Raw genomic sequence first — 15791 nt, 5'->3', positions numbered from 1 at the left:
TTTAAAATTAAATCCGTACCATTGTTTTTCAGATGTAGGGCATGAAAGAGGCTGCAAAAGTATTCCATTTAAAACTATGAATGTCCCTAAACCACCGTTTTCTAGTCTAGATTATTTACAAATTTCCCTGTCTTAGTTGTGAGTCTTCAAGTTAAAAACTTTATTAAATTCTGAGATTGTCTTAGTTTGGATTTAATATGAGGGTGAGGAAGTGGAGGCACTGTTTTCTCAACAGACTCTGTCCACGGCCACCCCAGCAAACCCAATTCGCTCTATGCTTTTCATGCTACGTACTCAACCCACTTAAGCAGAAGCCTTTGTTTAAATGATGTGCTTTGTCAATCTCCATTTAGTGGCTTCTTTACGACAAACTCTGGCCTTTGAATATTAACCGTGTGATCACTCTTGCCACACAGGCAGCGGCCCAGGACCCCCTATCGACACAGCCCGGCTTTGTGTTTAAAACTACGCTTTGGCTTAAAGACTTTAGCGGGTCAACAAGTTAAAGAGAATTTTCCTTTCCAATGCAGACTACTAAAAAAAACAAGTTGATGGAAAATCCTCACATCTCGACCGTAAATAAAAGAAAAAAGAGAACACGTTTGATTAGCCCCCGTCTATCCACGTCACTGTGGGGTTGTAAACCTTTAGTAGAGTGCGACTGTAGGTCTAGCAGCGGTTGTAAGAGGGTAACAGTGGGTGGGGGAGTCTCACTGCAGTGTTTTTGCAGGCCAATGACCCTCTTTATTGAGTCAGGAAATCCTAATTGGAGTCGGAAGAGTCTTTAGTGGCCAGATGCGTAAAGACTAACAGAGATGACCCAGCCCCCTCTAAGGACAATCGACCACCAGCTCTTCAGCCTCTCTCCCAACCTGCTGTGTTAAATAAAAACGCACAAACAGAATATGCAAGGCCGTGTCCCCTCTGTCCAACCGAGGAAATGCTACCTGACGGTGCAAATCCATCCACAGGCACATGTGCTGTGATCAAAGATAACTTGGTGAACAAAGCAACCAAATCGTGTGTTCGAGGTTCATGAGGACGACAGAGGTCGGTCATGTGATCAAGTCAAGCTTAGTAGAAATTCTTTAAAAACCAGTACATACAGTCTATAAATGTTGAGACTGATGTGGCTGCTTTAACATGAAGATGAACATTTTTACGAGTGATTGCTTCCACGTGTATCCTCTCAGCTCTTCCCCTTTATTTGCTGACTACTCGCTCTCCCACGATGCTGTGTGAGGTAAAACTGTGCGAATCCGAACCTTGTTCTAACTCAGTGTATTTTACTTTCAATTTAAAGTGGAGTACCCAGATGTTATTGTTTGCTAGTAGGCAAATTAAAGGGAATGTCTGTGTTACCTTTTGTTTTGTTGCCAATCCTTATCAGGCGGTTTAACCAAAGCCAGAGATCCCTGTCGGTATATCTGGGCACCCGCACATTATCCAAGTGAGGCTGTGAAAGTAGGAAAGATCTGAGGAAGCTGGACTCGATTTGGAAATACCTCCCCAGACCTGCTATCCCAGTCTGGAATCAGAAGAGCCAGGTTTGTGTTCATGTGTGTGCCGTTTCACACATACAGATACGTCTATCCGTGTGTTTATCCCCCAAACTGAGTCAAAGCCACACTGACCAACATACTCCACCAGACCAACATGAAAATCATGATTCAGGAATATCAATAGTTGTGCATGTGATAGTTTTACAGTGTCTTTTTCGCCCTGCATCTGGGCAAAATAATCTTACGTATTAATTTGTTTGTTTCCGGATTAAATTCTGCAGCACCAAGAAAAGCAGACTAAACTTTTGAAATTGGTATCACTTTCGAATCATCTTTTGATGATTGAAAAGGGGTTAATCTAACATTTAAGCAAACCTTTAACCTGTTTTCACTTTTGTGTAACCCCACTGGGACTTCAAAGTGAGATTAAGAAGCAAAGACGTTGCAGGGCTAATGCTTGCTGCCACCGCCTCCCTGAACTCTGGGGTGAGTCATGTAGTACTTGGTACTGCCATCTCATGTGTTTTGCTTTACTTTCCTCTTTTTAAAGAAACAACAACCTGTTTTTTTTCTTTCACAAAGATGTGTAAATGCGTACAGTGGAATGTTTTTGCCCTCTTGTAACAGAACTCCTAATAATTCCTTAATCTCTGTTACAAAATCAAAGCTGGATAAATAATTGGATAAAATGTGAATTTGTACAGCATTGCTGAGGCTCTCTATGTGGACTATAAAGCTTGCTGTCTCTCAGTGGAGGCATTTCCTAGTATTCTGAGAAAAGCTCTGTAATCTAAGTGAGAGACTGAATAGAAAGTGAAGTTTCCTGAGAGAGGTTTATTTTGGCACAGAGAAATATAACATGCCTTGCAGTTCAAACACAATAAAACCTTAATCTAAAGGGTCATAACCTGCTAATTACCGGGGCCCCATAAGTGATGATGACCGTCAGTCAGCGCGTCCTGTGAAAGAGGCTACCTGAGTCGGACCAGGTGACAAGTGCCAGGACCGCTCCAGCACCTTAGATGAAAGGTCGTTGTTATTGGTCTGCGTCCCAGGTCATGGGGGATTTCAGCACTTTAGAGGGACTTCTAGCCTCTTGGTTTTCACCCTGTGCATCTTTGTTAGACCAGGGAGGAGATCCAGACATCATTTCCCACGTCTAATAAACCATCTGCTCTCCATCTCAGGTTCTCCACAGCCTTCTCCTCAAAGCACACCTTCTACACTAACAGATCAGAAGACCCATTATAAGGATTCAGCCTAAAATAGGGACATATTACACTTTCATAGCATCTCATCAAAACATTTTAAAGTCTAATCTGGAATTAAAAAAGGAAAATGACAAATCTTCAGGAAAAAAAAACTAACAACAAGTAAATAAAAAAAAAAAGTCATGATTGTTGACTTTTTTTTCTGTCGTCATCAATCTCATACTTCAAAGTGTTCAACCTACTTGAAAATGACCCGAGATCGAGGAGTCTCACCTGACAGACTTCTATCCGCCCATGGGAAAACTGGGAGGATACAGCACCGGAGGCGCGCCTGCGCGTTCACGGGGAAGAGTGTGGAAGTTTCCCTGAGGTCCGACTGAAGTGGGACCAGGGACTCCGGCGAATGAAGCGCCACGGTCTGCCGGAATAAAGAAGACATAAACAGAAAACAAGTTTAAATTGATACCTGCATTTGGAGTCAGATCTTTGGACTAACAGAGAACTGGTAAGTTTAGAAACTGAACTGGAGTTTGACTCAAAGAAACGAAAATTATTTGATTTGTTTTTTATTTATTCGTTTAATGTTGGTTGTTTTTAATTTTAAAGAAACAGTTTCTACTTGTTTAAGTCGACAGTTCTATGCATTCTACTTTAAAACAGTAAGGATGTAAAAAAGACAAAAGATAAACTACAAAATACAACACTAGGTCTTATCAATTCTGAGGGAACACCTTGAAATGTTTTATTTGTTTTCTCGTAACTTCTCGAACTATTGATGAACTCTTGAGCAAATTTGCATGCCAAGACGCATTTTTAATACTTTTGCGCGAGATGATGGAGGCTGACGTGCGCGTTGCTTAGCGCAGCGCGCTCCCGCGGCTCTGCAGTTTTCTCTTTACGCAGTGATTCATGCAGACAACGCTCGAGAGCAAAAGATGACTCCCCACTTTTTTGTTGTTGTTTCCACCAAAGCAATGTCATAATTAAGCAGACTCTTAAAACCTCTGAATCATCACCAATCCGAGTTCTAAGCCTGCTTTAAACTTGCTACTGCAAGTGTGTTCAGCCACCTTTCAGTTGTTTACATGCCATGAAGTGGAAGATATATTCAAAGTCATGATTTAATAGGCTTCAGACCCTTAATTCCTCTGCTTTGTGGTTAACTATGCATCTTACCTTGCATGTGGGCTAAATATTTTGTAATTAGAAGGACAAAAACCTGGCGGAAGTTTGTGCTCATGCACTGAGGTGAAACCGAACAGGATGAGACAAGCTGTCCAAACAGCCCACATGCAGGGAGGACTAATCAGAAATGCACTGAACTTTGAATCATAGGTTAGATTTTTCATCCAGATGCACTTTGTTTGCTGAAGAGTTCCTTTAAATCAGAAGCGAGGCTAGCTGAGTCATCTGCCCCACCGCTTGGCATGCTCTGGCAAAACTCTGGCACATAATTTCCCGGACTAAAATATCCCTGATAAGATTTTGTTTTGGTTTTGTCATATAGACAGTAGGGGGGAATACTGGAAACTTTACCGGAGCTCTGTAATCTGTAAAACCACTACTAGACCTCCCCCGTGCCTCACCCAACTGTCTGCAACCATCAGGAGATCTACATGGACCTCAGCAGCCTGAGCACGCAGCTGGTCCTGACGCTGCTCAAGTGACCACCATGGATTCACATCAGGTGCTAGTCGCCCCTCCTCCACCCCCACCCCCACCGCCCCCTCCTCCCCCACCCCCTCCTGCATCTCTGAGCCGGGTGGACAGCGCTCGAAGTCGGCTGAAGAAGCTAAACTGGGAGCGCATCCCTAAGGAGAAGGTGGAGGGGAGGAAGAGCGTGTGGAATGGGGCAGTCCCTGGCGAAGATGAGTTCCTTATAGACCTCAGCTCTCTGGATGAACTTTTCGGTCAGAAGGAGAGCAAGCCAAGGGACAGAACCAGCACCCTGAGGCGGCGATCAGCGATGATGCGCTGTAGGTCCCCACAGGACCCTCCTATGCAGGTTATTCCCACACAAACCACAGTCTTCATTTTCTTTTTTCATGTCAGACTTTTTTTTTAATTCAATTTTTTTAAATTTAAATTTTTTTAAAATCTTCTTTTAAATTTCTCCTATTTACAGATTTCTCTGTTGGACTCCAAACGCAGTATGAACATCGGAATTTTTCTACGGCAGTTCAAAATGTAAGTTTCTCTTTCCTTTTTAAGTTAAACACTAGTTTTGACATGATTTTCTTTTAATTGTATTATACTTAAAATGGGCTGATGTCATCCGGTTAATTAACATTTTTTATAAGGCCTTGATTGAATCTATTATTAATATCTATTATTTTCCACATTTAGACTCTTTATTGACCTAAAGAAGCCATATGATGCTGTTTAAGGATCCTATAATCTTAAACCAGATTTTATTCTTGCACTACTTCTTAAAGCTCATACATTGTAAACTAAACCTCTTACTTGTAACCCAGCCTTAGCATGTTCAGGATCGGGTGGCGTCCTACTATTGTTGAGTAATATTCCCACAACCACACTTTCCACTCAGTATTGGCTGATTTTTAATTCTCTTACTGACAGATGCAGACTCACCTGTTTTATCAGCAGGTTCCTGGTATACATGGTATAATTTGAGTTTTGTAACAAATCCACAGACATGCTCATGAATTTCACTAAGTAAATAAAAAATCTACTTGGCTGCATTCTGTGCCCTCATCCATGTTTGTTTTGTTTGTGCGTATTATGTCCTGACTTCCGTGGTTCAGACATTTTTGTTAAGGAATGCAGCTATTTTTCCATAGCCCCACATGGAGAATGTGCAGATCGGTGCCATTTTTGTTTAGTTTTCTCTAATTGCTTTAAGCCATCTTGTCTTGTGTTCAAGTTGCGCCATCAGATTTAGTTTTTCTTTCACTGTTCATTTTCAGCTGTTTTTGTTTCAGTTAATTAGTCCTCAGTCTATGGTTTTCAATTAGTCACTTTCATCTGTTTTTAACCATCTTTTTGATCCCCCTTGTGTTAAGTTGATCACATTTTGGCGCCTCCGACACCACAACTCTTGATAGAAGGGGGTGGTGTTGCATTGTGAGGGAGGCTTCTGAGCAGCTGTGTTAAATTTTAAACAAGGGTGCTGAGGACGTGGCTCCAGTGGTGTGTTGACACCTGTTGATGCTACTTTAACCATGTAAAGCAACACTGTGTCAAGAGACACTCAACTGGTCACATTTAACTATCGCTAAAAGTTCATTTTGCTTGTGGGGTTCAAGATAAACATTCCACCAACTTTTAGAGGTTGTGACTTTTTTTTTTAACTTAAAAGAAAGTCATTGAATATTTGCTTGAAAATTTGTGAAGTTTTGAGATCTCAAGTGGCTACTTATCGTTACGCCTCAGTGATGCTGTCAAACTGAAGGTCGTTTCTTCTCTAAACTAGAGTTGTTGAGACATGCAGGGAGAGCTTTTGTATAAAAAAAATCCCCTTCTGTACACAAGCGTTTGTTTTCTTTGACACTTGTTTGTGCTCTGCCCTGAAAAGAAAACCCCACACACATCTACCGTTTTTTTTTTTTTAATGGGTGTAGTTTAAACCAAATCCAGTTCTGCGTTGCCATTGTCTGAATTGAGACTTAAGTTACGTCATGTTGCAGTCCTCATAAGCCTCTCTTTGTTTCGTTTTCAGTAGATTTGGTTGGGCAATTAGCAATGTTTGTGTTATGAAAGACAGTTCTGCAGAAAATCATTAGTTCGTGTGCGACTTGATGTCATTCCATCGGGTGTCAAATGATAAGATAATGATGGGATTGTTGAGCTGTTAATGATGGGAGATTGTTGGAGAAGAAAAGCTTCAGACTGTAATAAGCAGTCACCTGTTATGGGCCGTTGGATGATGAGCAGGGTATAATAGACAAAAAGCAGAATCTAAGAATGTGTGTCACTCAGGTGAAATAAAGCCAAAGGTTAAAAAGCCAGTCTGCTCAGTTTCTTATGTGATCCAAACAGAGTCCTTCAGATTGCTTCAAAGGACGTCTGTAGTTTGATCACTTTTAATGCTAGAGCCAAACTATCGGACAATTCCTTATTTGACATGTTGTGGTGGTATGAACTTGATAATCTGCTACATAACTGAGCCTGACTGTTAGCTTTTTTTTTTTTTTGTGGGTGCAAAACCTCACCCTGACATGGCTAACCCATGTTCTACCAAAACTTGTCTGTGTGCAGGCCTGCTAAAGAGATAGTTAAAGACATCAAGCAGGGTTCTGGAGACCACTACGGAGCTGAGAAGCTTACCGAGCTCTGCAAGCTGCTGCCTGACAGTGAGGAGGTAAAGGTCTTTATTAGCTGGAATCAAACAAGAAGCTCATCCTACGTCTCACCCTGCAGTTTTTCTTCGTCATTTTCTGTTTTTGAGTTGGATGATTATCATCTACTCTTTCTTAGGAGTCTCGGCTGAGGAGGTTCTGTGGGGAACGGAGCTTCCTCGGAGAGCCAGATCTTTTCATGCTGCTGTTAGTTGAGGTACCAAGGTAAGCTAGATGAAATGGCAAAAATATCACATTAGCTTGTTTTTTACTTTCTCTTACCTTTTCTTTCCCTCCTCGCTGCACCAGCACCCTTCCTTTGTGTGACAGTGTGTTTGTATAACGAATGGCGAGACCTTTTTAGTCGCTGTCATCGCTCAAATCTCCCTGTTATTCAATCCATCTGCCTCTCTCACCAGTTTTCGGCTTCGTCTCGACGCCATGATCCTGCGGCAGGAGTTTGACCCAGCTGTGACCTCTCTGTGTGTGGCAGCCAGATGTCTCAGGGAGGCGGCGAGAGGTAAAGTAACAGCGGGGAGTTGTTTGTACTCCACCACCATAAAGATCAGAGGCTGCATTGACCTGCTAAAAGGCTTGTGCTTGGCTTTGCTTGGTGATGTCAGGCTTTTGGATGAAACAGAGATAAGATTTTTGCATTTTTAGAATAATTTAATGATTTAAGAGAAAAGTGTTTCTTTCTTTTAAGTTTCTGACTCACTTTAAGTGTCAGCTGCATGGCAGACAAATGGTTAAGGCATTTAAAAATCCACATTCATGCTGTTTTTGTTACTTTAGAACTACTGAGCTGTCCCGAATTACACTCCATCCTCCGTTTGGTGCTGAAAGCCGGGAATTATATGAATGCTGTGAGTTTTATAAGTTAACTCTTTTATTCTCAGTCTTAAAAGGGGGTCACTTCACTCAAAATTGATGTTTTGTTTCTGTGACTTTTGCTTTGCTTTTAAATGGAGATTCATTGTTTGAGGCTGTCTTGTGTGTTTGGTTTCTCAGGGTGGATACGCTGGGAACGCTGCTGGTTTTCGAATTTCATCGCTTCTCAAACTGGCTGACACCAAAGCCAACAAGCCAGGCATGAATTTGCTGCATTTTGTTGCCATGGTAAGATCTTAAGTTTAGGTGTATAGTGTTCCCTCGTCAATTGCGGGGGATACAGTCTATAAATAACCCGTGACTTGAGCTCTCAATACACACTTTATACTCTTTTCTCAGACAGACATGAACATTTTCACACTTTTCTCTAATTTTAACTAAAAGTTTAAACCTTCGTAGAAGCCAAGCATTACAGAATGAAAACAAAAATTTTTGTAACTCTGGCAGGCTGAGTGCATTCTGTACGGAGACCAGGCACGGAGGAGAAATACTGGCAAGGTCAACAGCCAATCGGGAGGCAGAACACAGTCCGCTGTTAAAAAAATTTGCGCTGAAAAAAAAAGCGAAACAGCAAGCCGCGAAAGGAATTTAGCGCAGAACCACTGTATTTTTAAAAAAGCATACCATCAATTATTTGTACACTTAATCTGACAATTAACAGATTTTCTTGCCTCTAAAATGTTTTTCCGAATAGGACAATAATATAGTAATACGACGTGTAACAAGCCTTTGTACAGCAGTGGCAGGGATAGGCTCCAGCAACATCGTGATCCTAGAGATAACCTGAGATCAGAGTTCAGAAGATGGATGGATGTGGATGTGTATAGCAAAGTCTTTAAAGTTGTGGTTTATTTGTTTTTTGTAATTATAAAGAATAGAGAAGTTTTGGATTGAGCTGTTTTGAGGTTCATGGTGGCATTTTTTGTTGTTTGCATGCACAAAGAGAACAAGGTGTCACACTGACTGTAACGTGTTATTGACAGAACTCACAAACTTTTTTTTTTAGCAATACTGTAAATCAGGCTAAAGGGATGGATGTTGGGGCTTTAAGCTTGATGATTTTTGCCGAAATGGACCTACTTTTGGAATTTGATCTACTTGTTTGATGTGTACATTTTGATTTCTTTTCTAGCCAGTTCGTTTTATTAAAGTGAAGTAATCAAGTTTGAATGTAGCCTTAAAGAACTTGAAACTAAACTTTATGGCCATATAAGGTGACAGAAAATTCAATTAAATATTAATGGACTCAAGCAGCTGCTGATTGTCATAAAAGTTGGCTTTAAGCATTTTACGTTAGATATTTTTAAATTTACAGGCTTACATTTTACACCTAAACTCTACATCATTGAAATGCTGTCAGTGATCTTATCTATAAAAATGTTGTTACACAGCCATCTTAAGATATTTGGGGCAAATTAATAGAAGTTTTTGTGTGCAGAAATTGTTTTTTTTATGGTGTCACATTTGCCAAATGATGTGTTGCTTGATTCTTTGGAGACAATGGTCTGATAACCAATTGTTTTGTCTCCACAGGAAGCTGTGAAAAAAGACCAGAGTTTACTTTCATTTCCCAGCCAACTAGGACATGTCGGCTCTGCGTCCAGGTCAGTCCCTTCCCAATGATTCCGCCGTGCAAAAACAAATTCCATTGGAAAAACCACAATAATCCCTGAAAATGTATCAAAAATAGAAAGAGAATTTGCTATGTGGGTCTTAATACCACGCTAATTGCACTGCTGGAGTTTTTTTTCTCTTTTTTTTGTTGTAGTAATGGTTGCTTTTCTTATGGCTATGTCTCTATCTAACCCATGTAACTATAGTTTGACAAGAATCCCTGAAAGTCCCAGTCTAATCTTTTTTTTTAATCTGTTCCCAGTGATCTTTTTTTTTAATCTGTTCCCAGTGATCTTTTAATTGCAGAGATCCTGTTTTTAGCCAAAATTTTAAAAACGGTGTGGTGTTTAGGACATAGTTTCTGTAGAATGTCATTAGTTCATTGGAAATTCACCACTGAGATTTGGGCGGGTCTGTTGGTGAAAAGTAAACCCGTTTCCACTTCCCATCATCCATCTGTTGACATTCTCTCCTGCAAGCTTACAGCCCCTCACACCCAACCTAACATTACCGGTTGGAGGTGTAACGATTCTTTGTAACAAAGATTTGATTAATATCATAATTTGTGGGTGACGGTCCGATTCTTAGTTCAGGACATAATCTGCTACATAACTCGGTCCAGGACATCTTTAGCCAAAAATCAACCAGTCAGACCCAGAGATAAACACCTGGTACTGAACAGTGCAGGTGAAGTTTTCCAGATTCCTTGTATTTCTTGCAAGTTAATCAACTGTAAATAAAATATGTTTACAAACAAACAAGTAAACAAGAATTAATGGCAATTCGCTTTTACGTTTTAGTTTCGTAAGGTTTTTGTGGTTTTCTACATAAAAATAATACAACCAAAAGAACAATAGAACATTATTAGAACACTGTATGGTGACATGTCTTTGCAAAAGTCAGTGTTTCCTCACACTGGACTAGAATGATGGCTTGATCATTTCTTTCTGTCATCACATGTGTGTTGATCGCTGCGATGACACTTAATCATTTTTATGTTGCAGTAAAATAAACCTACCATGCCTCAATCTAAATGGTATTTCCAAAATTGATTTATTTCATTTTGAAATGATTTTATAGTGATATAGGTTGATTTGTTTCAATTTTATTAAAAACTTGCCTCAAATAGATTGATCTGGCTGGATCATAGAAATATAAAATGATTAATCAATTAATTGTTATACCCCATATTACACTGTATGAAAAAAATGGCAAGCAATATCAGAGCTATCTTGGGTAAAGCTTTGAGTCAGATGCTAGCTCAGACAAGGAAAATAAAGATGTACAAGTGGGTGTATCAGAATGGAGTGGAGCAGGGAGCTTGTGGCTTGTCCCAAGCTTTTTCCCACGACATTATTTTATCTGTTCGTAGTTCACAACAATTTGAATAAAAAAATACTCAGAGATGCAATATTAAGCTTTCTATACGTTCACCATCATCTGAAAAAGGCCTAAAAAACATGTTGAAAACAGCAAAAACACAATTTGCATCTGAGTGGATTTTTAACACTATGGATCAGCCTTCGATTCCGTTGATTTCACATCTGCTTCAGAAACATGTCTACTGTGTATGTCTACAGGTTAAGTGAGGAAGGTGTGCTGGACGACTTATCGAAGTTAAAGAGCAGGGTGGCCACTCTCAAGGAAAATGTACAAACTGAGGTGGAAATTCTGCAGCAGACCCAGTCTTTTCTGGAGGTATCAATCCTGGTGTTTGATGTTTTATCCTGTGAACAAAAGCACTGACATGCAGTATTTCACCAAGATTCATGAGGGGTAAATTACACCTTAACTTTTTCTGTTTAGATGGCAGAGGAGCGTCTGAGGGAGGCAGACGATGAGATAGAAGGTATGAGGATGTCAAGTCAAGCTCTGGTGGAGTTCTTCTGTGAGGACGACAGCACTTTCAAACTAGAGGAGACCTGCAAAGTCTTCCATTTGTTTTGTCATCGTTTCCAAAGAGCTGTCAAGGTCAGATTCTGGTTTCTATACTGAAATTATATTTGGTAAAGAAAATTCAGTACAAAATTACCCTTTATCCTGATTTTTTATTATGCTTAACAGGAAAATGAAGAACGGGAGCTGAAAGAGCAGAAACGTCTGGAACGTCAGCGAGAGATGTTGGAAAAGCGCCGTTCTCTGGCTGTGTGTACAGGACTCGACCTTAGCCTGAGTCTTGCCAGAGATCCCCCTCTCCAGGAGAACCAAGACGAGCTGGAGAAACTCCTTGAAAAGAATCTGAGCTACTCTTGGAGTCGGCGAAGTCTTAGAAGTTCAGATTCCCGCAGATACGCACACCACCTCCAAAGCCACCTCCACAATTCAGCGATGCTCAAGAGCTTCGCTGTGTTGGGGAGCAGCCCGTCTTCGAGCAGCTATCACTCCAACAGCTCCTCGGACCACGAGACCAGCGCTATACTCTGCAGCTCGCCAGAGACCGACGGCACCTGCTCCAGCGTCGAAGCAGATCCTGTTGTGGAAAAGGAGAGCAGAGAAACGAATCAACCTCACGTAGTAACATTTAGTCCTCCCAAACACAAAGGTGGCTTCACTGTGAAGCCGCATGGGCATGAGAGCATTTCTTATGTGCTGGAAGGCCAACATAAGACAATGGGACCTGAGAAAGATCAAAACTTTTCTGCTTTGAACAATTCCAGCACACACTCTTCTGTTTTAAACACGAACTTACCACCCCTGTGTGTTAAAAATCAGGCCTCTGCTTACAAGCAAAGATTTGAAACGGACACAAATTTTCCTGTTGAGGGTGAAAGCGAAGCTTCTTGTGTCAGCAATGCTGTGCAGCAGTCAAGTCAAGCAGGTGAAATGCCATCACAAAGTGACAACGAGACTTTGAAGCATCTGAGAGACGATCCCAAACCACAGTCATCTCTAGAAGAAGTACATACTCAACCACAGAAAACAGATGTTCGAGCAAATGTTCCTGATGCAGCTTTAACTACAGAAGTGGGTTTTACACCAGTGGAGGAGAACTGGATGCCCCCCAGTCTTCCTGATTTCAGTCAGCCACAGCCAGAGAAGGCTTTGGACTCATCACAGGCTGAGAAGGAGATGACAAAGTCTTACTCGCGTGTCGGTGAAACACTGGAGTGCCACGCTTTGGTGAAAGGCCTCCGATCCTATGAAGCGATGTCACCCCCGACCTCTCCTCTCCCACGCCCCACACCAAGCCTCTGCTCCAAGTGGAAGAAGGAGAGGGAGGTTGACCTCAGAGAAGGCACCACGCCAGGCTCACAAGCGTCAAAGGAGGAGACCAGAAGCATGAAGATCTCTTTCCGCAGTGGAATAGGGGTTAAGAGAGGTCTTGTGCCACGCACAGCCTCTTCCAATGGCTCGGCCTTTCCCACTCTGCGCTCCAAAACCGAGCCCTCTACAAGGCTGTCAATTCAACGCAGCACGTCGGTGCGATCACCCCCCACAGCTCGGCCAACTCTCCTTCAGGCAGAGGCGAGAAGAAGTAGCAGCACACGAGAGAGAGCAGGAAATGAATCACAGACTCCCAGCAGACCCCCTCTGAACCAAAAGGCTTCAGACAGAGCTGTGTCAGACCAGCAACCTCCTAGCAGCCAGCCCGCGTTCGTTAGAGGCGCTCCTGTGCGAGTGTCTAAACGTCTTGCTCCCAAGACAGAGACCCGAATTTCCTCCCAGCCTCGTACGCTCAACAGTCCTTCCTCAACCTCGGCGAAGACCATACGAACGACCGTCATTTCAGCTGCCCGCAATAAAACCAGCAAATCGACAAGCGTGTCTCCTACTGGCTCCAAGAACCCAACAACTACAGGGATACCCGGTCCTAAAATGTCTCGACCTGCTGCTGCTCAGCCCCTGTGGAGGTGATAAAAATTCTTCCTGGTGAAGTTTGCAAAGATTTCTGCTTAAATGGATTAGCAGTTTTCTACAGGCCTCATCTCTGCTTAAGTGAACCGTTTTTTGTTTTTTTTGTAGTTTTGAGTACTTGAGGTTTTTACATATCTTACGAAAAGCTGCACTGAAATCACTGGGAGTAATTAACATCAGCCTTATGTTTTACAATGTAGTGGAATCCTATACACTCTACCTCTCCCCCCCCCCCCCCCCCCCCCACTTGTTTCTGTCCTTTTGCAGGCAACAGGGCAGCAAAAGATCTCTCACTGGAAAAGTTGAAATGTAGATGAGCTAAAATGCTTACTTCACGACTTTTAAATTCTACCACTCTTGAAAACCTGTTTAGTCTGGAAGAAAAGTCTTTTAGGAAGTATCTCAAATATTGCAAACACTGTGGCCTTTCCCTGGAGCGATCAGTGTTGTCAAATGAAACGCGGTACATTATTTAAGTCTTTGTTCTCTTGAGGGAAAGGCCTCATCTCAATGAAGCACTTTAAAAACTGAGAAAGTGGCCTTAGAATGACGGCCATTGTTGACTTTTTACAAACTTTGTTTTTTTATGAACATCTTTTAACTTTATTGAATAATATGATTTCACTGTATCATGTGGAGCTTTTGTAAATAAGACAGGAAGAATAAAGTTGGGAAAAGAAGTGTCACTTTGATTTCTTTATACATAAAATAACCATATTTATGTATATATATTTGTTTTTGTTTCATGCCAAAAAATTGCTTACAACAACATTGAAAGCTCAATGTCTCCAGTCCTGCCTACTTTTAGCACTCCTGTTTTACTCCTGCCAAACTCTGCTTTCACATCTCTTGACACAGTCACCCCGATCCTGTCAACAGCTGTTGCCATGGGAATGCTGCAGACGTCCTGGGGAATCTGTTGGCAGAATCGATGGGGTGGAGGGCGACTGTGGGTGTAAGGTCCCAGTGGGAAACCTCTCTTTATAGACCACAGTGACGCCAAGACCCCTTGGGAAAGGCAATAAACTGGTGCCTCTTTGTGTTCTTGTGTCTCCAGTTGTTGGTCAGTCGTGTCCTTTTAACCTACTGAAGTGTATAAAGGTGACATCATCAACAGATTGCCAATGGCGTCGGACAAAGACATTTTTGTAGAGTGGCTTTGAAAAGTTGTGTTATGGTGGATAAGAAACATTTGATCTTGAAAGACATAATAGTTGCAGATTGAGGTCCAAAAATAATGTTTACTCTTGCTTTGTTCATTTGTGTATGTAAGAACATTTAAGACCATTTGGATCTAGTTAAAGTTCAGAGATGAAGTCTTTAAAGTATATAACTGCATTTACTTGTATAGATTTAGAAAAGGGATTAAACACTGATAATGTCATGTTAAAAAAGGATGATGCCGTAAGTCATAATGATAGAAAATGTCATGTTTGACTTGGTTTTCTTGCACTTTTAATTCAAGTAAATCTGCTGCAGCAAGAGGATCTTATTTGACATAAAGTGTGTTTTATTTAGGAAGGACCCTTCATGTGCTGCTGTCAAAAGTAATATAAATTAAACTTATTATGTATAGAAAATTAAAACAAAGTTATAATTCAATAGTTGTAAATGTGTAATAGCCACATTTTATAAAAAAAATAGCCATTAAAAATGAATTGTAATTTTCTAAACAGTGAAGTGGGATTTTGTGGCACTAGAAGGGTTTTGGTTGGTAAGAAACTGTTAAGACACAAACACCTCTTTTAGAGTTAAAGGTTGCAGACCTGATTTAGATGACTGTTGAGGGGAAAGCAGAACTACATACATGTCTCTAAACTCTAAGCAGAAAGGCCACATATACCACAGCTGTAACATAGAATATTGTTTTGGTCCACTCAATTTGTTCATTCGGATTTTTGTTGGTTTTAAGGAAAATAATATTTTAAGGCAAAATAAATTGATAATAGTTCACTTTTTTAAATCAAATTATGTTGGTATTGGCTTGACCTTAGATTGGGATTGTATAAATCAAGACATGTAAGAATCAAAAACTGGTAAAAGTAAAAAAAGTCGCACATAAGACCGTTAAATTAAAATAAAAGTCACACATTGAAAGTGAAGAATTAACAAAAAAAAATGCACCTAAAGCTGTTTGTGACTGTAAAATTGATGGTAGATTTTCATTTCTGTTCATAATAAATCATGTATAGAAAAAAAAAACATTATTTAACTCTGTATGTACCAAATAATCCTGAAAAAATAATTGCTATAGTTTACATAACATCTTAGAAGCCTAAAGCCCCACTCCAATCATCTTTTGGTCTGTTGTGAAAGCATTCCCAGTGATCTTTTAAATACGATTATGCAGGTTTTTCATTGATTTTCATTGGAGTGAGTCTTTGATTCACGCCAGATTGTTTTTACGCAGTCTATTGCTG

At 40.8% G+C, this 15791-nt stretch overlaps 1 protein-coding gene across 2 annotated transcripts; it reads left to right on the top strand.

Moving 5' to 3' along the window:
* Nucleotides 1-14051, top strand: LOC105354922 (formin-J). 2 transcript variants are annotated; one of them, XM_011480302.3, is made up of 12 exons: nt 1-3218; nt 4321-4718; nt 4839-4900; nt 6932-7034; nt 7151-7236; nt 7431-7531; nt 7807-7877; nt 8023-8130; nt 9436-9506; nt 11097-11214; nt 11323-11487; nt 11581-14051. In XM_011480302.3, exons 2-12 carry the CDS (start codon nt 4386-4388, stop codon nt 13369-13371), a joined length of 3009 nt encoding a protein of 1002 aa, XP_011478604.2. In that variant the 5' UTR covers nt 1-3218; nt 4321-4385; the 3' UTR covers nt 13372-14051. The 2 variants fall into 2 exon arrangements, with proteins under 2 accessions (XP_011478604.2, XP_023815028.1); XM_023959260.1 differs by having other exon boundaries at nt 4221-4718.
* Nucleotides 14052-15791: the final 1740 nt, after the last annotated feature.

Source organism: Oryzias latipes, chromosome 10, assembly GCF_002234675.1.
Source record: "Oryzias latipes chromosome 10, ASM223467v1".
Taxonomy (NCBI): domain Eukaryota; kingdom Metazoa; phylum Chordata; class Actinopteri; order Beloniformes; family Adrianichthyidae; genus Oryzias; species Oryzias latipes.
This window is presented reverse-complemented; position numbering and strand designations above follow the sequence as displayed.

What these genes read in the sequence shown, in the direction of transcription:
- LOC105354922 (XM_011480302.3), top strand. Translation starts at nt 4,386, where the DNA reads ATGGATTCACATCAGGTGCTAGTCGCCCCTCCTCCACCCCCACCCCCA. An exon ending in CTGTTAGTTGAGGTACCAAG is followed by an intron (nt 7,237 to 7,430) that starts GTAAGCTAGATG and finishes CTCTCTCACCAG; the next exon opens with TTTTCGGCTTCGTCTCGACG. An exon ending in TCTCAGGGAGGCGGCGAGAG is followed by an intron (nt 7,532 to 7,806) that starts GTAAAGTAACAG and finishes TTGTTACTTTAG; the next exon opens with AACTACTGAGCTGTCCCGAA.